The following is a 25,749-nucleotide window of genomic DNA, read 5'->3' on the forward strand; positions in this document are numbered from 1 at the left end:
CTCCATCCGTGTCTTTTGCCCTCAGAGCAGCCTCAATTCGTCGGTGCATGGACTCTACAAGGTGTCGAAAGCATTCCACAGGGATGCTGCCCCCGTTGACTTCAATAGTTCCCACAGTTGTGTCAAGTTGTCTGGATGTCCTTTGGGTGGTGGACCTTTGTTGATACACATGGGAAACTGCTGAGCGTGAGAAACCCATCCGCATTGCAGTTCTTGACACAAACCGGTGAACCTGGCACCTACAGTACTACCATACCCCGTTCATAGGCACTTCTTTTGTCTTGCCCATTCACCCTCTGAATGGCACACACACACAATCCATGCCTCGATCGTCTCAAGGCTTAAAAATCCTTATTTAACTTGTCTCCTCTTGTCTCCCCTTCATCTACACTGATTGAAGTGGATTTAACAGGTGACATCAATAAGGGATCGTAGCTTTCACCTGGATTCACCTGGTCAGTCTATGTCGTGGAAAGAGCAGGTGTTCATAATGTTTTGTATACTCAGTGTATTCTCAGTGTACACCACTTAAACCCAGTTCCTCATCAGAAGAGAGTTGGTGCAGGTACTGCTGCTGTGAGCACCAGTTGTATGTTGAGGAAATCACAGGCTATAAAACTACAATACCCAGGAGTCATGAGCCATTGAGCTGGGCCCTAGGGAGAGCTTAACGATGCATGAAGTGGACTGGACCACTGACTGTGTCCACTGTTATGTTTCATAAACTCTCTCTAAAGGAAGAGACAGACAGGGCAGACTATTAAACGGCCCTGCGCTGTCCCTAAATCACATACGCCATATCCTCTACACTTCTTCATCTCTTTTCCCCCACTGATCTGATGTGTTAAAGCAACCCCAACCCCCCCCCAGAGAGTTAAGACACAGACAGGACGATTCTCTTCTCTCCACGGCTTCTCTCCTCAGCCTGTAACCATGGTACCGCAGGGAGTCACAGCGAAGACGTTGAATGGTTTCATTTCTTTCCATTATCTGATGCTGCGTCCATCTTCACAGGGATATCCACTAGGCTAGGGTCTAAAGGACCACGGCTTCAAACTCTTACGAGTTACAAATCTTCCAATGTCTCGCACCGCAAACATCCTCAAAGCATACTATGACCTAAATGTGTCGTAGAAGAAGACATCTTGTTCATTATTGTGTGTGTGTGTGTGTGTGTGTATGTATGTGAGTGTGTGCACGTGCCTGTGTGCCTGCACGCGTGCGTGTTGGTGTAAACAGCCGTACTAATAGATGCATTGAGAGTAGGCCCAGTCGTTTTCACCTGCATCTTGCGGAGCTGGGAGAGTTGTTTGCGCAGGTCGGTGGCGTTCTGCTGCAGGTCGTGGAGGTGAAGCTGCATCTGCAGCCGGGTGACGGTGGTGACCTGGCTGTCTCCGGAGGGAGGGGGGGGCATCAGAGCCAGCGGGGCCGACGGCGTCAGAACTGACAATCACAGGACAGAACACAGCTTATGAGGAAGTCAGAGGAAACTGGGTTATTTACAATGCTGTGTGTATAAAGACATCTGACACACAACAGAAGATACATGCACGCACACACACACACACTTCCACACGCAGTCTTGGGAGCACAGGTAAAGGATCCCAGCTCAGTTCCTGGACAGAGGTAGACTGAAGACGAACAGAGAGAGCCTGTTGATGGTGCGAGGAGAATATCCTTCTGAATCTCAGATGTACGAACATCCAGACAGACCCAGAATGAGTAAGGGACCAACAAGACAGGACCAGAGACAGGGGGTGGGGGGGTGGGTTGGGGGGGGGTAGAGAGGAGTATAGACAGACCTGACCTCTAGGTAACCAACCAAAGGGTACATAAGAAAAGAGACACACCACCACCAATACTGGACCTGTGACAACACCAGACACCCACCCAGGGGCAGAGAGATGAGAGGAGAGATAGAGGAGAGATAGAGGAGAAGAGGAGAAGAGTCAAACTACCTTTTAGCTTCTGCCGTCCAACTGTAATACAGAAGCAGTGAGCCAGTTACCAAAGATAAATAGAGAGAAGAGAGAGTGGAGGAAAATTGGGAGTAATCTTCAAGGTTTACATTTGCCAGAGGCAGATGTGGACCCCTGGACACTTCCTCTATCGACTATTGCTGAGGGAAAAATTGATAATTTAACAGCTTTATTTTTTGGTCTTATTTCATGTCAAGCAGAGGCATCAAAGGCAGACGTGTCCTTTCGCTGGCTCTTTGATGGTCTGGCCTTTGAACAGCAAGTCTATGTAGACTCACTTGTGCTAAACGGAGGCATTAGGAATAGGGGAAGAAAGAGATATGTAGAGAGAGAGGGAGTGGGAGAAAAGAGAAATAAAACAGAAGAAGAAAGGGAAGGAAATGTGAGAGTAAAAGAGAGATATTAGAGGAAGCAGGGACAGAGGGATGGGTTTGTATCTAGGTTGTGAGTTGAGGGAGATGTCATTCAATGTCTGTTGAGGTTTAAAGACCAGTAGCCATCTTATCTGTTAAAATAACTGGTCTATGCCTGGCCCAATGGTAAATTGATCTGAAAACTAAGCTCAACTTGAACTATTGTAAATGGTTAACAGGACTGGACGCAGTCTGACTACAAGATCAAATTAAAACTCAATTCACTTCAATCTAGTTTGGGCTAGAACTTTAGGCGTAGTACTCACTTCCAGTGGCGGAGCCGTCGCTGTTGGATTCGGTCTTCTCGCTGGAAGAGAAAGGGAAGGGCCGTGAGAACTCCGAGCCCTGGTCCGGAGGGCAGCCCGCCATCATGCAGAGACGCAGTAGGCCGCATCTGAGGATCAACCAGGGCCACAGGGCAAGGCAATTACAGTGCTAATGCCAACACCTGTACTATACTTACGCATTATGTACTTATACTACAGAGTGCTTTATACTGTCCACAGGGCAAGGTCATTATTACCAGCCAATTACAGTGCTAATGCCAACACCTGTACTATAATCATGTACAGTACTACTATACTGCAATAACGTACTTGAACGTATTCTGGTCTATTAAACAATGATATAGTATCCTGAGACCAGTCATGTATTTCAGTGCTCGTCTTGTGATGGTCTACTGCTGTAGTAGTATATACGTCTATGAATGGCTCTGTGTATTTGGGGTCTTAAGGGGGTCTTACGTGCTGTCACTGTCGGGTGCTTTGGTCAGTACACTCTGAACCAGGCCTGTCAGACTGGCTATCTGTTTCTCCATGGCCTCCATACGATCCAGGCGGTCCGCACGGTCCCTGGAGAAAGCCAGCAGGTTAACACACACTGGTCAGTTAGGTTCACTCACACACACACCAACATGGAAGCTCGTGCACCCACACATCCCACAGTAACGTCAAAATGTACTAGTGCACACTAGAAAACACCTAGCGAAACACATACTGTATAGAGGAAGCATGCAATCTCAAACCACACACACACATACACACTCACCTGGACTCAGAAGTCTCTCCATGGAGTGGGGAGCTGTATCCGGGCGCAAACCTGCTCCCGTCCCCTCCCGGCCCGGCCTGCAGGGCCAGAGGGTCAGAGCTGGAGCTGGGCCTGGACTTGGGGCTCTCCACAAACACGGAAGAGGAGGCTGAGTCCTTGCGGAAGGTCTGCCTGACCGGGGAGGCTCGGCTGGGGGAGCTAGAGTACGAGTCCCCCCTGTCCCTCAGCTGCATATCAGGGATCTTCTGCGGGGAGGAGGGGGGCATGCGGAAGCCCATGCCCAGTGTGGCTGAGGAGTAGGAGTCGGAGTAGAGGGGACCTCCAGGCTTGTACAGGGCGTCCTCCAGCTCCCCCTGCAGGGTGGCAGCAGAGTAGGTGCTGAGGGAGCGCACAGAGCCACGGCGGTACAGCCCACCGGACACGGGGAAGCCGAAGGGGTCTCCGATGGCGGCCAGCGACTGTGTGGAGGCGATGCTGAGGCGGCCCTCGTGTACCAGGCTGTAGGGGTCGGCGTACAACCCCTCCTTTACCAGCATAAGGTTCTTCCCAGAAACCTCCTCGTCGGGCTTGACGTCGCGGCGCTCCAGGATGGCGCTAGGGGAGGAGGACAGGCCGGCGTTGGGGCCCCCGTGGTGGGAGCCGGCTCCAGGGTGGTGGGAGTGCTGGGGCTGGTGCTGCTGGGGGTACTGCTGGTGCTGCTGGTGCTGCTGGTGCTGGGAGTGTTGTTGGAGCTGGGGGTGACTGCCCGGCCCGGCGAAGGAGGGAGGCCGACCCCCACTGTAGGACAGACGGGAGCGGGCTGGGGACCCGGAGGGGGGCGAGGCGGAGGAGGAGGGCAGGGTGTTGAGGCGGCGGGTGGGGGAGGACTCTCGGGACGTGTACACCAGATCCCTCTGAAACGACATCAGGGGCGGGGGTGGAGGGTAGGTTACCATGGATACCAGTGGATGAAAACGCTGTGCTCCCCCTCTGTGCCAGGCTGACAATCAGAGGATAGGAAATCACACTGACATTGGACAGTCTGTGGCAGCCTGGGCTCATCAACGCAATCATAGCATCTTTATAGAAGCTCACATCAAAAACCAGCACACAATCAACACGTGTGATTCAAGTCTAGAGTAATGGATCTATCCAAGAGTACAGTAAGGCTTATGGGATATGGGATTACCTACATGTACTGATTGTCACCTTACAGTGTAATAACTAAGGCTGAAAATGAAAGAGCTTAAAAGAGGGAACCAGTCCAGCCTTATTGTTTCTTTCTTCTCCTTCCACTCGTCTAGGAGAACCACCGAGCTCCATTTAACCAGCCCAACTAAACCCACTGGATTACAAAGAGCTGGTATTCAGCACGTCTCCATATCTGCACATATCCATTTCCTCTCTATTGAAGAGAAGCGAGAGAAAACAGGAGCCTAACCCACTCCTGGTTCATGAGAATGAATGTGAGGAATTTCCTCATCCACCACAGGTTCTTTCTTCTCTCCTCCACCGCTTGCCTGGGTGGTCTAATCCTTTTATATTCTAACTTCTTTTTTAAAATTCTGCTTCCCCCTCTTTTTACTCTGCATCTCCCACTTTTTCAATTCCTCTTTCTTTCATGTTTATGTCTTTCCTCAATCTACAGTAGTTACCTCTCTCTCCTATTTATGTCTTTCCTCAATCTACAGTAATTACCTCTCTCTCCTATTTATGTCTTTCCTCAACCTACAGTAATTACCTCTCTCTCCTATTTATGTCTTTCCTCAACCTACAGTAATTACCTCTCTCTCCTATTTATGTCTTTCCTCAACCTACAGTAATTATCTCTCTCTCCTATTTATGTCTTTCCTCAATCTACAGTAGTTACCTCTCTCTCCTATTTATGTCTTTCCTCAACCTACAGTAATTACCTCTCTCTCCTATTTATGTCTTTCCTCAACCTACAGTAATTACCTCTCTCTCCTGTTTATGTCTTTCCTCAACCTACAGTAATTATCTCTCTCTCCTGTTTATGTCTTTCCTCAACCTACAGTAATTATCTCTCTCTCCGGTTTATGTCTTTCCTCAATCTACAGTAATTATCTCTCTCTCCTGTTTATGTCTTTCCTCAACCTACAGTAATTATCTCTCTCTCCTGTTTATGTCTTTCCTCAATCTACAGTAATTACCTCTCTCTCCGGTTTATGTCTTTCCACAACCTACAGTAATTATCTCTCTCTCCTGTTTATGTCTTTCCTCAATCTACAGTAATTATCTCTCTCTCCGGTTTATGTCTTTCCTCAACCTACAGTAATTACCTCTCTCTCCTGTTTATGTCTTTCCTCAACCTACAGTAATTACCTCTCTCTCCTGTTTATGTCTTTCCTCAACCTACAGTAATTACCTCTCTCTCCTGTTTATGTCTTTCCTCAATCTACAGTAATTATCTCTCTCTCCTGTTTATGTCTTTTCTCAATCTACAGTAATTACCTCTCTCTCCTGTTTATGTCTTTCCTCAATCTACAGTAATTATCTCTCTCTCCTGTTTATGTCTTTTCTCAATCTACAGTAATTACCTCTCTCTCCTGTTTATGTCTTTCCTCAATCTACAGTAATTATCTCTCTCTCCTGTTTATGTCTTTTCACAACCTACAGTAATTACCTCTCTCTCCTGTTTATGTCTTTCCACAACCTACAGTAATTACCTCTCTCTCCTGTTTATGTCTTTCCACAACCTACAGTAATTATCTCTCTCTCCTGTTTATGTCTTTTCTCAATCTACAGTAATTATCTCTCTCTCCTGTTTATGTCTTTTCTCAATCTACAGTAATTATCTCTCTCTCCTGTTTATGTCTTTTCTCAATCTACAGTAATTATCTCTCTCTCCTGTTTATGTCTTTCCTCAACCTACAGTAATTATCTCTCTCTCCTGTTTATGTCTTTTCTCAATCTACAGTAATTATCTCTCTCTCCTGTTTATGTCTTTTCTCAATCTACAGTAATTATCTCTCTCTCCTGTTTATGTCTTTTCTCAATCTACAGTAATTACCTCTCTCTCCTGAAAATTGCAAGATTGTGTTGTAATACTTTTATTGCATCAAATGGTTGTTTTATGCAACAGAATAGAATATTCTTATAACTATTGTGTGTGTGTTCTACTGAGGATGGGCCTCTGGGAGATAACACTGACAGAGGAGATTTACGATGTCTTTTGGGTGATAAAACCTAAAGAGCATTCCAGAGCATAAGTTAATGTTTCTGTACGATACCGTACCAGAGAGCGATGGTTCCAGTTTGGAGTCAGAGGGCCAGACACTGGTCTCTATACAATGAAAACTGTTGACACAGCAGAGACTGTCTGCTATGTATTATAGATATCTTTCATACATATCTTAACCTTGTGACCCATTCTATATATCTGTTCGTCATGTAGGTCGAAAGGGGTGTATCTTGGCTATAAAATACCTTTTGTCTCGGGGCTCTCAACGAATCATCTGAGCGTGAATCGTCTACCAGCCATGACCAGTCATCATTACCGTAGAGCACTCAATCGATTCACTTTATATGTGTGTGTTGTATTGATCTGCTCCCTTATTAGTAAAGAAATTAACCACCACAACACACACACACACACACACACACACACACACACACACACACACACACACACACACACACACACACACACACACACACACACACACACACACACACACACACACACACACACACACACACACACACACACACACACACACACACACACACACACACACACTTAAAACCCTGAAAACACAGTTAAAACCAACTATCCAACCCCAAAAATGTACACCCATGAGCAGTTCAATGTCAAGATGTTAGTTAACATGCAGGGTAGTCCCCAGCACAGCGCTGAACTAGGAGGGGGTGTGCAGTTCACACACACACTGTCATAGAACAAAGAGCCAGCCAAGAGCCAGCAACTTGAATGTTCTTCAAAGGCCTGGTTTTACCGCATCATCTACCCTCCTGGAAATAAGAACTCTCTATGATTTAATTGAATCTAGTTCATCTGGGATATTTTGGTGTTCCTCCATACACAATTTAGGGATTTTAGTATGCCTGCACGCACACACGAAAACACATTCATCCGCACAGACAGAGACCCACCCACACACACACACACACACACACACACACACACACACACACACACACACACACACACACACACACACACACACACACACACACACACACACACACACACACACACACACACACACACACACACACACACACACACACACACACACACACACACACACACACACACACACACACACACACTCTAACTATTTGCATAGGTAATGGCTGATTCACCCTCAATGTAGTGTGACTATTACAGATGGTAGGGACTGAAAACAGAAGAACTTCAAGGTTCCTTGAACTCAACCAGAACAGAGACATGCACAGGGGGTGAAACAAGCTCATCTCCCTGGGAAACATTGTTATTTAGTGTCCAGGCAGCATATGGTGCTCTTGAAGTTAAAAGTACTGCCCAGCGGGAATATCTGGAGAAATAACCCATACGCCTCCACAACCTGTCAAACTTACCGTTGCAACATAAACACAAAAGAGCTGTTGCACCTTCAAAGGTCAAAGCCCAACAGAAGTGTCACAGTATCAGTGTAGTAGAATCCAGAGCCCTCCATCCACCTATCCCAGTATCAGACGCTTCACCCCACCCCCCTCCCTCAGCACCCCTCTCTCCTCCCTCACCCTTCTCTCCCCTCCCTGTCTCACCCTCGGGTCCCCGTTGACCAGGTGTGTGGCGGGGTAGGAGGCGTAGATGGGCTCCTTGCGGTAGATCTTGATGATGCTGCGGTCCTGGATGTCCCGGATGTCCTCCAGCTCGTAGAAGACGTTGCGCGCCTCGTCCTTGATCAGGATGGCCGTGTTGGAGGACTTGAGCATCCCCGCCGTCAGCTTCTGGGGGAACATGTGCACGATGAGGGCGTGCAGCGTGTCCAGGCTGCTCAGCTCGTGGGTGATGTGCACCCGCCGCGTCTCATCCCCAAACTGCAGGAACAGCACGCCTGGAGAAGGAGAGTGATAAAGAGAGAGGGGGAGAGAATTGATCATATATTTTTAAGATCTTTTCTGACTTCCTTGAACAGCTAGAGAGAGATTATGACAGTGGGGAAAGGTAGAGAGAGGCTGGGTCAAAGGGCAGCAGGCCGGATTTGAACCTATGCCGACACCGTAGATGTGTTGACCAGGCCACAGAGAGAGAATTTAAAGTCAAGGATAAAGGTGGAGCAGGAGATAATAGAACAACAGAGGAAGGGGTGATGAAAGTCAAAGGAAAAGGAGAGAGAGACAGATAAAGGGAAGGTCTGGTTGATAAATAGACAGGAGGAGGTGGGAGTGAGAGAGTGCCACTCTCCTAAAGCACTGCCTAAACTCCTCTTCCAAAGATCTCATCATCCGCCACTGTCACTGCTTTTACAGCGCTCTCTTTCTCCCTGCGTGCTTAGCATCGCCTACACCCACCAATGTTTATACGTCTGATCCATCCACACTGTAAAGCTGTCCCAACGATGAGTTCACTCTTATAATACTGTAGTCCACACTGTAAAGCTGTCCCAACGATGAGTTCACTCTTATAATACTGTAGTCCACACTGTAAAGCTGTCCCAACGCTGAGTTCACTCTTATAATACTGTAGTCCACACTGTAAAGTTGTCCCAACGCTGAGTTCACACTTATTTTACTGTAGTCCACACTGTAAAGTTGTCCCAACGATGAGTTCACACTTATTTTACTGTAGTCCACACTGTAAAGCTGTCCCAACACTGAGTTCACACTTATGATACTGTAGTCCACACTGTAAAGCTGTCCCAACGCTGAGTTCACTCTTATGATACTGTAGTCCACACTGTAAAGCTGTCCCAATGCTGAGTTCACTCTTATAATACTGTAGTCCACACTGTAAAGCTGTCCCAACACTGAGTTCACTCTTATGATACTGTAGTCCACACTGTAAAGCTGTCCCAATGCTGAGTTCACTCTTATAATACTGTAGTCCACACTGTAAAGCTGTCCCAACACTGAGTTCACTCTTATAATACTGTAGTCCACACTGTAAAGCTGTCCCAACGCTGAGTTCACTCAATATGACTCTGTAGCAGAAATACATGAATAATACATCAGGATTTGAATCATGACTTAATGTCTATGAACATATTATCCCTGTGCTAATAATGAAATACAGTGCAGTGTATGGCTGTATATGGTTGTTGTGCCCCAGATATGTAATCTAAGGCGTGGATGATCCAGTGTTATGTAAGCACTAACGTACCACAGGGCAGGCAGGCAGAGAATAATCACACTCATCTGAGGGTGCGAAGAGACACCAGGCTGTAGGTTACATGACTAACTAAGGAGCTGTGTGATTGGTCCCTGATAAAAACACCCAGCCTGGAGTGCATCATTTACGCTTCTGAAATGGCTACAAAATATGCAAATGTAATCACGATTCAATCATTTCGCAATAATTTGAATAGTGGATTCAAATAAAACATAACCACAAAACGCAAAAGGAATTGGGAATAATTATTTACTATGCAAGTGGATAAGGTTTGATAAGATAGCAGATAAACTAGGTAAATGTTAATATGAAAATGGCATGATTAGATGAGTAAGTTGAAGTCCACAAAAGCTTTGGGATGAGGAAAATGTTGCCTCAGCTATGTATCTGGTAAAGGCTGTTACATGGTCATGTTTATGTCATGCAGTGGCAGTCGGTGACGTTTAAGATGAGGGAGGATGTTCATTTATTTTATGACCATGGCCTTATTTCTATAACCACATATTGGATGACTGTCATTCATATTCCATTCACCCAGTTCAATGTAACAGCGATAGGTTTAGGCTACTTACTACATGATACTTTAATTTGACCTATACCCATCCTGAGTTTCTATTGGACAAATTCAGGTATGTTTATCCCCGTTTCGTTCCATATCCCTGTTTCGTTCCGGTGCTTGCAAACTATTACAGACTACAAAGGGAAGCACAGTCGCGAGCTGCCCAGTGACACGAGCCTACCAGACGAGCTAAACCACTTCTATGCTCGCTTCGAGGCAAGCAACACTGAGGCATGCACGAGAGCATCAGCTGTTCCAGACGACTGTGTGATCACGCTCAACGTGCGTAAGACCTTTAAACAAGTCAACATTCACAAGGCTGTGGGGCAAGACGGATTACCAGGATGTGTGCTCCGAGCATGTGCTGACCAACTGGTAGGTGTCTTCACTGACATTTTCAACATGTCCCTGATTGAGTCTGTAATACCAACATGTTTCAAGCAGACCACCATAGTCCCTGTGCCCAAGAACATGAAAGCAACCTGCCTAAATGACTACAGACCCATAGCACCCACGTCCGTAGCCATGAAGTGCTTTGAAAGGCTGGTCATGGCTCACATCAACCCCATTATCCCAGAAACCCTAGACCCCCTCCAATTTGCATACTGCCCAAACAGATCCACAGATGATGCAATCTATATTGCACTCCACACTGCCCTTTCCCACCTGGACAACAGGAACACCTATGTGAGAATGCTATTCATTGACCACAGCTCAGGGTTCAACACCATAGTACCTTCAAAGCTCATCACTAAGCTAAGGATCCTGGGACTACATTTGGCATGGGTCCTCAGATCCTCAAAGGGTTCTACAGCTGCAACATTGAGAGCATCCTGACTGGTTTCATCACTGCCTGGTATGGCAATTGCCCGGCCTCCGACCGCAAGGCACTACAGAGGGTAGTGCGTACAGCCCAGGACATCACTGGGGCTAAGCTGTCTGCCATCCAGGACCTCTCCACCAGGCGGTGTCAGAGGAAGGCCCTAAAAATGGTCAAAGATCAAATGGCTACCCAGACTATTTGCATTGTGTGCCCCCCCAACCTCTCTTTTACGCTGCTGCTACTCTCTGTTTATCATATATGCATAGTCACTTTAACTATACATTCATGTACATACTACCTCAATTGGCCCGACCAACCAGTGCCCCCGCACATTGGCTGAAATGGTGCATTGTGTCCCGCCACCCACCACCCGCCAACTCCTCTTTTACTCTCTCTGTTTATCATATATGCATAGTCACTTTAACCATATCTACATGTACATAATACCTCAATCAGCCTGACTAACCGGTGCCTGTATGTAGCCTCGCAACTTCTATAGCCTCGCTACTGTATATAGCTTTGCTAATGTTATTTTTCATTGTCTTTTTACTGTTGTTTTTATTTCTTTACTTACCTATTGTTCACCTAATACCTTTTTTGCACTATTGGTTAGAGCCTGTAAGTAAACATGTCACTGTAAAGTCTACACCTGTTGTATTCGGCGCACGTGACAAAAAAACTTTCATTTGATTTGATATTGATTCCTTTTAAGAAATGTTTTTCAACGGAATCGGTGGAATGAATACACCCCTGATCACACGCAAAAACAGTTCACTTTCATAGCAGCCACATATAAAAAGCTTGATCACTTTGCTTGTTAATTCCTTCTCGCATCTACGCGCTGTCCTCTCATCTTTTCCCTTTGCTTGTGGGCTTCAGTGCACAACACATCAGCTGTCTGTGACCAGGCAAAAAATTCAACAACATCTCTCTTTCTTTCTCTTGCTTCTCCTTAATATTTTTTAAAATTAATTTGTTCAACACTGTTTAACTATTTCCTTCTCTCTCTTTGAGTCAATTACTCAACACATGTTATGCACTGCAGTGCTAGCTAGGTGTAGCTTATGCTTTCAGTACTAGATTCATTCTCTGATCCTTTGATCCTCTGATCCTTTGATTGGGTGGACAAGATGCCAGTTCATGCTGCAAGAGCTCTGATAGGTTGGAGGACGTCCTCCGGAAGTTGCCATAATTACTGTATAAGTCAATGGAAGGGGGTGAGAACCATGAGCCTCCTAGGTTTTGTATTGAAGTCAATGTACTCAGAGGAGAACGGAAGCTAGCTGTCCTCCGTCTACACCATGGTAGTGCTGTTGAGGTTACAGTAGACCTTCATTGCAAAACAGTGTGTTTTAATCAATTATTTGGTGACATGTGAATATATTTACTATAGGTTTATCTAAAAAGGATAACTGTTTTAAAGTTTCACCCTTTTTTTATTTTTGTGGAATTCACTGAGGTGGATGGTCCTCCCCTTCCTCCACTGAGGAGCCTCCACTGATGTCATGTATATTCTCTGTACAATGTGTGGTGGGTCTCACCTGGGGGGCACTGTCTTACTGTAGCAGTAGTTGGTAAAGGTTAAGACGTGATCATGTACACGTCATGTATAGTTTCTGTCTGGGTCATGTCCAGCTCCAGTGTGGGTGTTGGGTCTCACCTGGGGAGCGCAGCTTGTTCTGGCTGGCTGAGCGGGACAGGGGCAGACTCTGGCGGAAGCGGTTGGTTCGGCTGAACCCCAGGGGGATGTCAGCCTCAGACATGGTCTCAGCCAGAGACTCAGCCGAGGCAAAGGACAGCTTAGCGGCCTGGTCAGCTAGCCCAGACTGGGTGGACTGGGAGTGACGGGGACTACGACTCTGGAGGAGAGAAAGTGAGAGAGAGTTTGTTTGGGGAGAGGAGAGCGAGAGAGAGGCAGAAAGAGTGGATTTGACAGAGAGGAGTACGGAGAAACGTGAAAGAGGAAATTAACAATAAACAGATTATAAGACAAACAAACACAATTAAGATTGGCATAATGCCTCAGCATGTCAGGACCAACATTCATACAACTGATGTCATCTTTCCTCTTTCTGATAGGGTGGGATGGAATCATGTGACGGTGCCTGTTGGTTCACCAATGCTGAAAGCAGTGTGTTACAGCAAGGCAGAAGTCCAGAACACAACACCTTCAGAACTAGGGATCCACTGAGGACCAGTAGGTAGGAATGGGGAAGATACAAAATAACCTGGTGGGCACTGAGATCTGTTTAAATGTTTTAACGCTTATGTAAAGTACTCTCTCCCCCTACACCTGCATCCTCTCCCTATTGGTTGGAGCCCTGCTGGCCTCTGGCCAACCTTAAATGAGTGCAGGCCAGGGCTGTCTGGATTAGACAAGGCCATGTAGATCCAGATCAGGGCTGTCACTCTGCGTTTATTCTACTAGCCTGGACCTGGCCTGGGCCCAGGCAGCATCTCTTCTTCCTCAGCTGCTCTGCTGCTGCTGCTACTAGACTGTGTTCTGCTAGGCTGCTGTGTTCTGTTCAGTGAGCTGGCTCCCCTATCTCCACCGCCGGGTCTCCTCCAGCTCCCAGACTCCGTTAATGAGCTCCCAGAATGCTCGCTGACGACTGTTAGTATTGCAGAGCCAGCCAGACAGATCGAGCCCACATTACATTACAGTACAGTGCCAGCGCCCCTCGCTAGCCCCTCGCTCCAAGTAGAACACAACTTCTCCTCCGCTCTTTCTGTCGTTTTTATCCCTCGTTCTGGTTCAATAAGACTTCAGCATGTTTTTCTACGAGGCTCTCATTAATCTTGTATTTAGTAAGGCGAGACGCAGCCTCACAGAGTGCTGTGCTCATTGACTCCCAGCAGTGCTCGCTTTGAGGTCATTCACAAATACACACAACATGCATGCACACACACCACAGGAGGCTGTTGAGGGGAGGACGGCTCATAATAACACACATACAAACTCACAGACACACACATGCACACACACATGCACGCACACATGCACTCACACAAACACACACACACGCACTGTTCATACTGCAACCACAAACATTTACATAGTGCAGTCACACACACAGCCCCACAACAGAGTGGTGGCACTTGTAAATGACTGCACTGTTCGAGCTAGGAAGATAAGCGTTTCGCTACACCCGCGATAACATCTGCTAAATATGTGTGCACGACAAATCATATTTGATTTGATTTGATTTGATTTGGTTTTCAGGCAGACAGTGTCTGGGCACGCAGAGAGAGGGTGGCTCTGACGGATCGCCCCCACTGTGCTTTCTAATGGGGTCATTTATCTAAGCAACGACCACACTGAGCAGGGAGCACAACAACCCAGTCCATAGCACCACACAGCAGCGCATATATTGTACACACAGAACACACTGCACACACAACAGATGCAAACACCAGCTCCAGTGAGCCAAGCAGAGCTCCAGGGCTAAATAAAGCCAGAGCGTAGATGGATAAAACACAGCCATCAGCTTGACTCAGCACAGCAGAGCTAAAAGATACATCTCCTATAGAAGAGTGAGTCACATCTCTAATCACACCAATAATCAAAGGAGGCCTCTAGCGTCTCCAACATGTCAGTGAGCTGACGTCGAGCTAGCACTAGTCCCTGGAGTTTGTGTGTCTACATAACAGAGGATCTTTTCAACAAATCACACCGAACTGGGGAGACCATGCAAAATATCAAACAGAACTCAGGAGGAAGTGGAGAGAGGGAAACTAGCTGCGTCTCTCTCTCACACACAGGAGAGAAGATCTGTCAACAAACTCCAGCAACTCACCTAATGAGAATCTTTCACGTTGACTGTGGTTGGAAAAACAGGTGTGAGTCATTGTATAGTCGTTCTACGAAGCAAAATTCTACTAAACACTTAAGAAACAAAGGTAGATTCCCCCAGGGGGACAAAATATGTTCCTTCCATGTGTTGGAGGAAAGAAACCAAATCGAATTGGTGTTGTTGCCGTAGATACTTTATGTAAAGGTGTCAAAGTGATGTCCCACTGGGCACAAACGTCAATTCAACGTCTTTTCCTCTTTGGTTCATTGTAATTCCATTGAAATGGCGTGGAAACAACGTTGATTCAACCAGTGGGTGCCCAGTGGGATAGAACACGGGGAGCGTTCCTAGAACCATTTCCTCCTGTGCGTCATCATGGGCAGGTAAATGCACTCACCGTCTGCTAGGAGATCTGTAATGCTAGACACGCTCTCTCTCTCTTCAGAGGAAAACAGTGATTGCACCTCTTCCACTGTTCTCTGCACCTATTCTTCTCCTCCCCCTCTCCCCTTCTCCGCCTTTCCCTCTCCCTATCATCCTATGGTGTCAATTCAGGCTTTTTCAATAGCACTCAATTACTGTGAGGAGCCCACGCTCTTATAATACCACAGAGGAAGAAAACAATATGATCTTACAGGAAATATAATTGAATGGAAAGGAGGACAAAGCGGGCAGCTCCAACATACCTAGGACTATGAACTGCTTTAAATCCAACAACAAACCCAATCTCTCCCTCTTTTCTTTCTCTCTCCCTCCCTCTCCGTTTCTCTCTAAACTCAGCAAAAAAAAGAAACGTTCTCTCACTGTCAACTGCGTTTATTTTCAGAAAACTTAACATGTGTAAGTATTTGTTTGAACATAACAAGATTCAACAACTGAGACATAAACTGAACAAGTTCCACAGACATGTGACTAACAGAAATTGAATAATGTGTCCCTAAACAAAGGGGGGGGGGGGGGGTCAAAATCAAAAGTAACTGTCAGTATCTGGTGTTGCCACCAGCTGCATTAAGTACTGCAGTGCATCTCCTCCTCATGGACTGCACCAGATTTGCCAGTTCTTGCTGTGAGATGTTACCCTACTCTTCCACCAAGGCACCTGCAAGTTCCCGGACATTTCTGGGGGGAATGGCCCTTGCCCTCACCCTCCGATCCAACAGGTCCCAGACGTGCTCAATGGGATTGAGATCCGGGCTCTTCGCTGGCCATGGCAGAACACTGACATTCCTGTCTTGCAGGAAATCACGCACAGAACGAGCAGTATGGCTGGTGGCATTGCCATGCTGGAGGGTCATGTCAGGATGAGCCTGCAGGAAGGGTGCCACATGAGGGAGGAGGATGTCTTCCCTGTAACGCACATCGTTGAGATTTCCTGCAATGACAACAAACTCAGTCCGATGATGCTGTGATACACCGCCCCAGACCATGATGGACCCTCCACCTCCAAATCGATCCCGCTCCAGAGTACAGGCCTCGGTGTAACGACCATTCCTTCGACGATAAACGCGAATCCGACTATCACCCCTGGTGAGACAAAACTGCGACTAGTCAGTGAAGAGCACTTTTTGCCAGTCCTATCTGGTCCAGCGACGGTGGGTTTGTGCCCATAGGCGATGTTGTTCCCAGTGATGTCTGGTGAGGACCAGTGTTACAACAGGCCTACGAGCCCTCAGTCCAGCCTCTCTCAGCCTATTGCGGACAGTCTGAGCACTGATGGAGGGATTGTGCATTCCTGGTGTAACTCGGGCAGTTGTTGTTGCCATCCTGTACCTGTCCCGCAGGTGTGCTGTTCGGATGTACCGATCCTGTGCAGGTGTTGTTACACGTGGTCTGCCACTGCGAGGACGATCAGCTGTCCGTTCTGTCTCCCTGTAGCTCTGTCTTAGGCGTCTCATAGTACGGATATTGCAATGTATTACCCTGGACACATCTGCAGTCCTCATGCTTCCTTGCAGCATGCCCAAGGCACGTTCACGCAGATGAGCAGGGACCCTGGGCATCTTTCTTTTGGTGTTTTTCAGAGTCAGTAGAAAAGCCTCTTTTAGTGTCCAACGTTTTCATAACTGTGACCTTAATTGCCTACCGTCTGTAAGCTGTTAGTGTCTTAATGACCGTTCCACAGGTGCATGTTCATTCATTGTTTATGGGAAACAATGGGAAACAGTGTTTAAACCCTTTACAATGAAGATCTGTGGAGTTATTTGGATTTTTACTAATGATCTTTGAAAGACGGGGTCCTGAAAAAGGGACATGTCTTTTTTTGCTGAGTTTATTTTGTCTCGTGTACAAACCCAGAGTGGGTCAGGTTGAAGGTCAGTGTCATGGTTGTGGTTAAGTGCTTGTTATAGGTTGAGAGGCTGAAGTTAACGGTTGGGAGCAAGGCCACACAGAGAAAACCGCTGTTGGAGTCCAGTCCACCAGGATCACATGACAGGGGGTGATGGTCTCTGGTTTCTCTTTAGCTGTTAATTACCATGGCGATAAGTGATAAGACATTCCACTGAGAGTTTATTAGTCAGAAAGAGACATTCTCACTATTCTCAGATCTGAGAAGAATCTGTCTCACCAGGGATAGTTGCTAGAGAGACGCCTATTAACTCATAAGAGTCTAAGCCTTGTCTAAGATAGGGTGGGGGTTCTACTAAGCCAAATGGAATTGTTGTAAGAAGGTCATACATTGAATTTCAAGACCCTTTGATGTATCAAAAAATATATATAAATGTTTTATGTGATGAACTTTTTTATTTGGCATTACTGCTATTAGCCCATACTGTACATTGCATTACTGCTATTAGCCCATATTGTACATTTCATTACTGCTATTAACCCATACTGTACATTGCATTACTGCTATTAGCCCATATTGTACATTTCATTACTGCTATTAGCCCATATTGTACATTTCATTACTGCTATTAGCCCATATTGTACATTTCATTACTGCTATTAGCCCATATTGTACATTTCATTACTGCTATTAGCCCATACTGTACATTGCATTACTGCTATTAGCCCATATTGTACATTGCATTACTGCTATTAGCCCATATTGTACATTTCATTACTGCTATTAGCCCATATTGTACATTGCATTACTGCTATTAGCCCATACTGTACATTGCATTACTGCTATTAGCCCATATTGTACATTGCATTACTGCTATTAGCCCATAATGTACATTGCATTACTGCTATTAGCCCATACTGTACATTTCATTACTGCTATTAGCCCATATTGTACATTGCATTACTGCTATTAGCCCATACTGTACATTGCATTACTGCTATTAGCACATACTGTACATTGCATTACTGCTATTAGCCCATACTGTACATTGCATTACTGCTATTAGCCCATACTGTACATTTCATTACTGCTATTAGCCCATATTGTACATTTCATTACTGCTATTAGCCCATATTGTACATTTCATTACTGCTATTAGCCCACACTGTACATTTCATTACTGCTATTAGCCCATAATGTACATTGCATTACTGCTATTAGCCCATACTGTACATTTCATTACTGCTATTAGCCCATACTGTACATTTCATTACTGCTATTAGCCCATACTGTACATTTCATTACTGCTATTAGCCCATACTGTACATTTCATTACTGCTATTAGCCCATACTGTACATTTCATTACTGCTATTAGCCCATATTGTACATTTCATTACTGCTATTAGCCCATACTGTACATTTCATTACTGCTATTAGCCCATACTGTACATTTCATTACTGCTATTAGCCCATACTGTACATTTCATTACTGCTATTAGCCCATATTGTACATTGCATTACTGCTATTAGCCCATACTGTACATTGCATTACTGCTATTAGCCCATACTGTACATTGCATTACTGCTATTAGCCCATACTGTACATTTCATTACTGCTATTAGCCCATACTGTACATTGCATTACTGCTATTAGCCCGTATTGTACATTTCATTACTGCTATTAGCCCATACTGTACATTCCATTACTGCTATTAGCCCATACTGTACATTGCATTACTGCTATTAGCCCATACTGTACATTTCATTACTGCTATTAGCCCATACTGTACATTTCATTACTGCTATTAGCCCATATTGTACATTTCATTACTGCTATTAGCCCATATTGTACATTTCATTACTGCTATTAGCCTATACTGTACATTGCATTACTGCTATTAGCCCATACTGTACATTGCATTACTGCTATTGGCCCATACTGTACATTGCATTACTGCTATTAGCCCATATTGTACATTTCATTACTGCTATTAGCCCATACTGTACATTGCATTACTGCTATTAGCCCATACTGTACATTTCATTACTGCTATTGGCCCATACTGTACATTTCGTTACTGCTATTGGCCCATACTGTACATTTCATTACAGATTCACTACATGGAACAACATATAGTCCCTCCCCAAAAAACTAAAGGAAGTATCTCAGAGATATAAGAAAGTCAAGGAAACATTATTATTATATATTTTTTTTACATGTATTTAACACCTTATTTTTGGCACTAAACAGTCTTCATATATACTTCCATAACTTTTTTCATCTGGTACCAGGGGACTTTCAGACAAGTCTTGTGAGGCCTGTGGGCGTCTTAGAGGAAAATAACCAACATGTATGTGTTTGTGAGTCTCACCTTTCCACAGAGGGGTCATTACTGTTCGGAAGCTACAGACAGAAGTTGTCAGATCGGCTGTACCGACTTTAGACGAGCCCCAATACGCTTACGGGGGGGGTTGTAGAGCGGACGAACGATGTTGTGAGAAGACCGATTTTCGGGAAGCCTCATGGTCTGACAAACATCGCTCTAGCTCCGTCACCTTTCACCACAGATGCGGAAGTGCGACATAGGCGGATGCAGTGGATTGAGACACATCCAATGCAAAAAAAACAGATATCTCTAGTTTAAACTGATGGATTTTTATGGCAATGTTTTTTTATTGTGCTAATTGGATTTCCGCGGGGGCACGGACATCGACCTCAGGTGGTTTTAACTGACTTACATCACACTCCTCACACCTCTCTCTTTTTATTCTATCCCCCTTCTATTCTCTGGCCTTTTCAACCACTTTTCAGCCACCTTTCCTTTTTCGTACACTGACTGTACCAAACATTAGGAACTCCTTACTTGAGTTGCCCTCAGAACAGCCTCAATTCATCGAGGCATGGACTGTCAAAAGGGATCCACAGGGATGCTGGCCCATGTTGACTTCAATGCTCCCACAAGTGTGTCAAGTTGACTGTATGTGCTTTGGGTGGTGGACCTTTCTTGATACTCACGGGAAACTGTTGAGTGTGAAAAACCCAGCAGCTTTGCAGTTCTTGACACAAACCGGTGCGCCTGGCACCTACTACCATACCCTGTTCAAAGGCACTTAGATTTTTTGTCTTGCACATTCACCCTCTGAGTGTCTCAATTGTCTCAAGGCTTAAAAATCCTTCTTTAACCTGTTTCCTCCCCTTCATCTACACTGATTGAAGTGGATTTAACAAGTGACATCAATAAGAGATCACAGCTTTCACCTGGATTCACCTGGTCAGTCTATGTCATGGAAAGAGCAGGTGTTCTTAATGTTTTGTATACTCAGTGCACTTATTTCTTCTTTCCCTCCCCATCCCTCTCTCTCTCTACAATCTCGCTCTCTGTGCCATCTTTCCCCTTCCTTTCCCGCTCTGTCGCTCACCCCCCTCAGAGCGTCATCAGTTTTTCATCCGTCTCAAAAGTAGCGTCTCATTCCATCTGTCTGTGTCTCTCTATGTCAACACCTCTGTTCCTGGACAGCTCTCAAAGCAGCCGAGCACCCCTTCTACTCCTTTTCCTTCTGCATTCTATGTCTGTTTGTACAGCCCTGCTCTCACACACACTCGCTCTCTCCCCACACTTTGTGCTATTTTACCAAACAGGGAGAGAAGAGCCTAGAAAACAAGCAAGCCTAGGGCTGTTCCGCGAAAATTGGAAACAAAAATTACCCCCCATAATAAATCAATCTACCTCCCTCTTACTCCTCACTTACTCTTTCCCTCTATCTCTGGCTTTCACTCGCATCGTCTATCTCTCAGCCCCCCCCCCCCCCCCCTCTCTCTCCTTGGCCGAGTTCAGTCTCTTTATAATACGGGGAGTCATCAATGCATGGAAGAAATTGCTCTGCCAAATTGCGCTGGATTGTTCGCTGATGCGATCTGCTCGCTAGGCAGGAGAGTGAAGAAAATGGCGTACTCTAGGGAGGGGGGATGACGCCTGAGATGGCTGGTAGTCTTCTTTGTCGAGGAAAAATAGAAAAGGGGCCAGGCCAGTAGAATACATACATACCAGATCTGGGTTCAAATACATGTGTGTTTGAGTATTTGATATTTAAATACTTTTTTTCTGTGTGTTTGAGTATTTTCAAATACACAGCCCAAACAAGTACTTTTACTTGAGTTCAAATAATATGTTCAAATACCTCTGTTAAATGCATGGGAGTGTATTTGTGTAACGATCGTTGTTGGAAGGATGGTCGGACCAAGATGCAGCGTGGGGTAGGTTAATCATTTTTTATTAATGATAACCGGCACAAAACAAGAAAGAGTAACAAACGAAACGTACAGCTTTGTAGGGCTAAAGATACAATACAAAATCAAGATCCCACACACAACAGGTGGAAAAAAGGCTGCCTAAATATGATCCCCAATCAGAGACAACGATAGACAGCTGCCTCTGATTGGGAACCATACCAGGCCAACATAGAAGTACACAAACTAGAGTACCCACCCTAGTCACACCCTGACCTAACCAAAATAGAGAATAAAAAGGATCTCTAAGGTCAGGGCGTGACAATTTGAGTCAGTGTATTTGAGCATTTTCAGATACTTTCCAAATGTATTTTGAAAATGCATTCCAATATTCAACTGCTTGTTTAAAAAAATAACTAAAAAAAGTGTATCTGAATGTTTGTTTTGAAATTGTATTTGAACCCAGGTCTGATACATACAGCAGAATAATCTCCATCGGGCTGGATTCTACCTCTTCTTCTACCTCTTCTTCTTATCACCTGTTTTCCTCCTTCACTTTAAATTCTGTCTAATTCAGCCTGTTGAGAACGTGACTCATTCAGTAGGCTTTTAATTATATTAATCTCCAGATTTAGACACCGTGATGTCATTTATGGGGAGCAGCACTGGAAAAGTGGGCAAGCATTATTAGGCGAGCACTTGATCAAGGGTGTGAAAATACTATTTCCACAAAGTCATGGAAGTAGAAATATGAAGAGAAAATCGAATATTGTGACAGCGATTTGATGAATGTCCAATAGCTGCAGGAAGTCAATCCAAGAAAACAGCTTGTCTGCCTGCCTCTGATTAGAGTTTGTTGGGAGCGCAAAGAAAAATGTCTCCACGTGAGAGCGGTTTCTAAAGCTTTTTTGGACACTAAAATAATTACATAGTTGTGGGGTAGATGGGTCAGGGATCTGGATATTGGTATCTGGTAACATTTCCACCCTGTCCGGATGATATTTCAGGGAAGCGTAAACCTCAGACGAGGCCTCTTCCCACACAGATGGCAATACTTCCTGAAAGCCTCTCTGTGTAGATCCATGCTGTGCCTCAGCAGCCTCCGGACAACATCTATGAAACGTAATCCTCAACACACCGTAAACCATACCAGCTCACATAGATCCAAAGCATGACACTTACACACTCCATCTACTCCATTTACCTCTGTGTCGCACGCAAGACAGATATACCCTCACTGATGTATCTGCAGGCAAGCCAGACCAGACATAATACATGCCATATACAGTGGGGCAAAAAAGTATTTAGTCAGCCACCAATTGTGCATGTTCTCCCACTTAAAAAGATGAGAGAGGCCTGTAATTTTCATCATAGGTACACTTCAACTATGACAGACAAAATGAGAAAAAAAATCCAGAAAATCAATACAGTTAACGAGTGGAGGACAGAGGAGCCTCTTAAAGAAGAAGTTACAGGTCTGTGAGAGCCAGAAATCTTGCTTGTTTGTAGGTGATCAAATACTTATTTTCCACCATAATTTGCAAATAAATTCATTAAAAATCCTACAATGTGATTTTCTGGATTTTTTTCCCTCATTTTGTCTGTCATAGTTGAAGTGTACCTATGATGAAAATTACAGGCCTCTCTCATCTTTTTAAGTGGGAGAACTTGCACAATTGGTGGCTGACTAAATACTTTTTTGCCCCACTGTATCTGTACATTTCTCCTAAACACAGCATATCTAACCTCAAAGCCTGTCAGTAATATTAGAAGGACGTCTGAGCAATGTCAAAGTAATATTTCCACAATGCAACAAGGCACTGTAATTTCTTCTTAATGTCTCAGTTAGCCTGAGTAATACTCTAGCAAGGTCACATGGATGTTAGCCATTAGCGCTAGGCGCTAGCTGACTGACTGAGGTGGCATTAATCCCGGGAGAATCGTTTCCTGCAGATTAAACGGAGCTTGAAGGCTTTAAGCTGCTGCTGCCGCCTGAGACTCGAGAGATGCCAACTGAGAGCCTACGTGCCAGCGGTGCGACGGGCACAGAAACCAGGCAGAGAGAGCGATGTGCCACCGTGTCATAGGAGCCTGGGGTGGTACACACACACACACACACACACACACACACACACACACACACACACACACACACACACACACACACACACACACACACACACACACACACACACACACACACACACACACACACACACACACACACACACACACACACACACACACACACACACACACACACACACACACACACAAAACAAGAACATACCACAGTGGATGGAGAAACCAAACTGACACAGCAACACTGTCACTTACAGCACTGACCTTAAAGCTCCAGTAGTTGGGTTGTTGCTGGGGAGAGAGAAAAGAAAAGAGAGAAAAGGAAAGAGAGAGAGATAGAGAGAGGGAGAAAAAGAGAGAGGGGGGGGAGAGAAGTGTTAAACATTTACTCTCAAGTATCTGACAACAATGAAATCAACTCTCTGGGAAATTGCATGATGGGTGAGGGAGAGAGAGGACAAGAAACAGAGAGAGCGATGTATAACGAGATGGAGGGAAGAGGAGAGGTAGAGAGAGTGGCTGAAATAGGTAACCCAAAAGCCATTGACAGTGACACACCAGCATGGAATGCTCTTTGAAGTGTGACCATTCCCAGCCCAAAATATGCTGCACACACCCTACTAGCCCACTCCCCACACACACACACACATACAGAGCACAGACACACACACTATCCCAAGCATCATGTCATTATCCTGCATCAGAGCCAACACAGGGCATATTGACAGCCCATTAAGGGAATCGTTAATACAACAAGAAGGTTACAATGTTCTTAGTAAGTGATTAGCATTAGGTGTTGTGGATGTGGGCAGGAGAGGATGGGGGGGGGGGGGGGGGATCTGTTTGTGAATGTAATGTTACAACTCAAACCAAGTAGGAACTAGCTACAGGCTGTGCCGTTTGACAGGATTAAATGAAAGAAGTGAAATTGAATTAAACAGGCCACTCTGTCAGTTGTTCAGATGTTGGCCTGTCTCCTAGACTTCACCATCATCAATCGGCAGACAGGCCCCCTCTCTCTCTTCTTTTCTCTTCCTTTTTGCTCCCTCGCTGCACCTGCCTCTCTCTCTATCCATCTGATATTCTCTACCTAACCCACTACCTCATTGCCTCTCCCTCCTCTCTTTTTGTCCTCCTCTCCCTCCCTTTGCCCCCCTCTCTACTGTGACACATGCTAGTCTAGGCCCGAGGAAGTAATCTTTCCATTAAAACATAATAACCACGGTGTGCTACAAAGCAGGTCAGGCTTCCAACGGCCTGGAAACACCTCACAATCATATGGAAATTAAAAAGATGGCGACAGTTTATGAATTTTGATTCCAAATCTAAACTCTTATTCTAATCTGCAGGCAATTTCCAGTTAATTTACCGGAGTGACCGTTTTCCCTACTGCCATATATCCACCGGCGTGAGGATAGGACAAAATGACAGGTAGCCTAGGTTTTCTTTATTTGATTTATCATCGTCGGCTAGTTTTTCTTTCTCAGTGTTTCCTTTCGATGTCGCCTCCTCATATTTTTATTATGGACTTCAGAAAGAGTTCATTTGCAACTGATTGTTACTTTATCCTCTCCCCATCTGTCTCTCACCCAGCGTAGCAATTTATAATAGATGAGCGACATTCATTTAACTATGAAAACCGAGGCAGCTAGCTAGCTGGAGAGCTGGTTATGGCTGGTGGGAATCCCCCCTGACCTACACGATGCCAGTCTCTCTAAGCCTAAGGTGTTCCTCCCTCTATCTCTCTCATTGACACCGTGTTAAACAGTCCTGCAGGGCCTGGCTATGGACTAAGGAGGCAACCTGGTATACAGGGCAGGCAGGCACACTGATACAATAGTAGCTACCTCTACACCCCATGCTGATCAATGGAGCTGACTTTTTAATGATCCGGTCCAGACTAAGTGATGACCTGGAGAGAGTGACAATATACGACCACAGGGCACCGGGAGGCACCGCCAAGACTCCCTGCCATGGCAACACCTATATCCACAGCTTCAAACTGACCCTGTATCTCTGTGTTCTGTCCACTGTATACCGTTCTCTGTTTTCCCTGTATAACCCGGAGAGAGGGACAATGTACGCCCCCAAGGACAGCGGCAATATGCCTTGCCATGGCAACAGCAACTAGCCTGTTACCAGACCTGTTTGTGACAGGAATCAGCTATACAACACACACATGCTTGGAACCAGGCTAAACAACTACAGCGACAGTCTGGAACT

At 45.4% G+C, this 25,749-nt stretch overlaps 1 protein-coding gene across 9 annotated transcripts in view; it reads right to left on the reverse strand.

Annotated features, from left to right (window-relative positions):
* Nucleotides 1–25,749, reverse strand: part of LOC139564784 (SRC kinase signaling inhibitor 1-like) — a 211,139-nt gene that overhangs the window by 23,584 nt on the left and 161,806 nt on the right. For 4 of the 9 annotated variants that reach the window (XM_071384601.1, XM_071384593.1, XM_071384595.1 and 1 more), the window contains 7 exons: nucleotides 23,791–23,817; nucleotides 12,795–12,993; nucleotides 8,186–8,478; nucleotides 3,440–4,332; nucleotides 3,136–3,243; nucleotides 2,659–2,786; nucleotides 1,283–1,443 (listed from right to left, as the gene is read on the reverse strand). In XM_071384601.1, coding sequence (XP_071240702.1) covers nucleotides 1,283–1,443; nucleotides 2,659–2,786; nucleotides 3,136–3,243; nucleotides 3,440–4,332; nucleotides 8,186–8,478; nucleotides 12,795–12,993; nucleotides 23,791–23,817 — 1,809 coding nt within the window. Of the gene's footprint in view, nucleotides 1–1,282; nucleotides 1,444–2,658; nucleotides 2,787–3,135; nucleotides 3,244–3,439; nucleotides 4,333–8,185; nucleotides 8,479–12,794; nucleotides 12,994–23,781; nucleotides 23,818–25,749 lie in introns of all 9 variants that reach the window. The other 5 variants (XM_071384600.1, XM_071384592.1, XM_071384597.1 and 2 more) reach the window with 2 other exon arrangements.

This window comes from Salvelinus alpinus, chromosome 36 (genome assembly GCF_045679555.1).
Source record: "Salvelinus alpinus chromosome 36, SLU_Salpinus.1, whole genome shotgun sequence".
Lineage (NCBI taxonomy): Eukaryota > Metazoa > Chordata > Actinopteri > Salmoniformes > Salmonidae > Salvelinus > Salvelinus alpinus.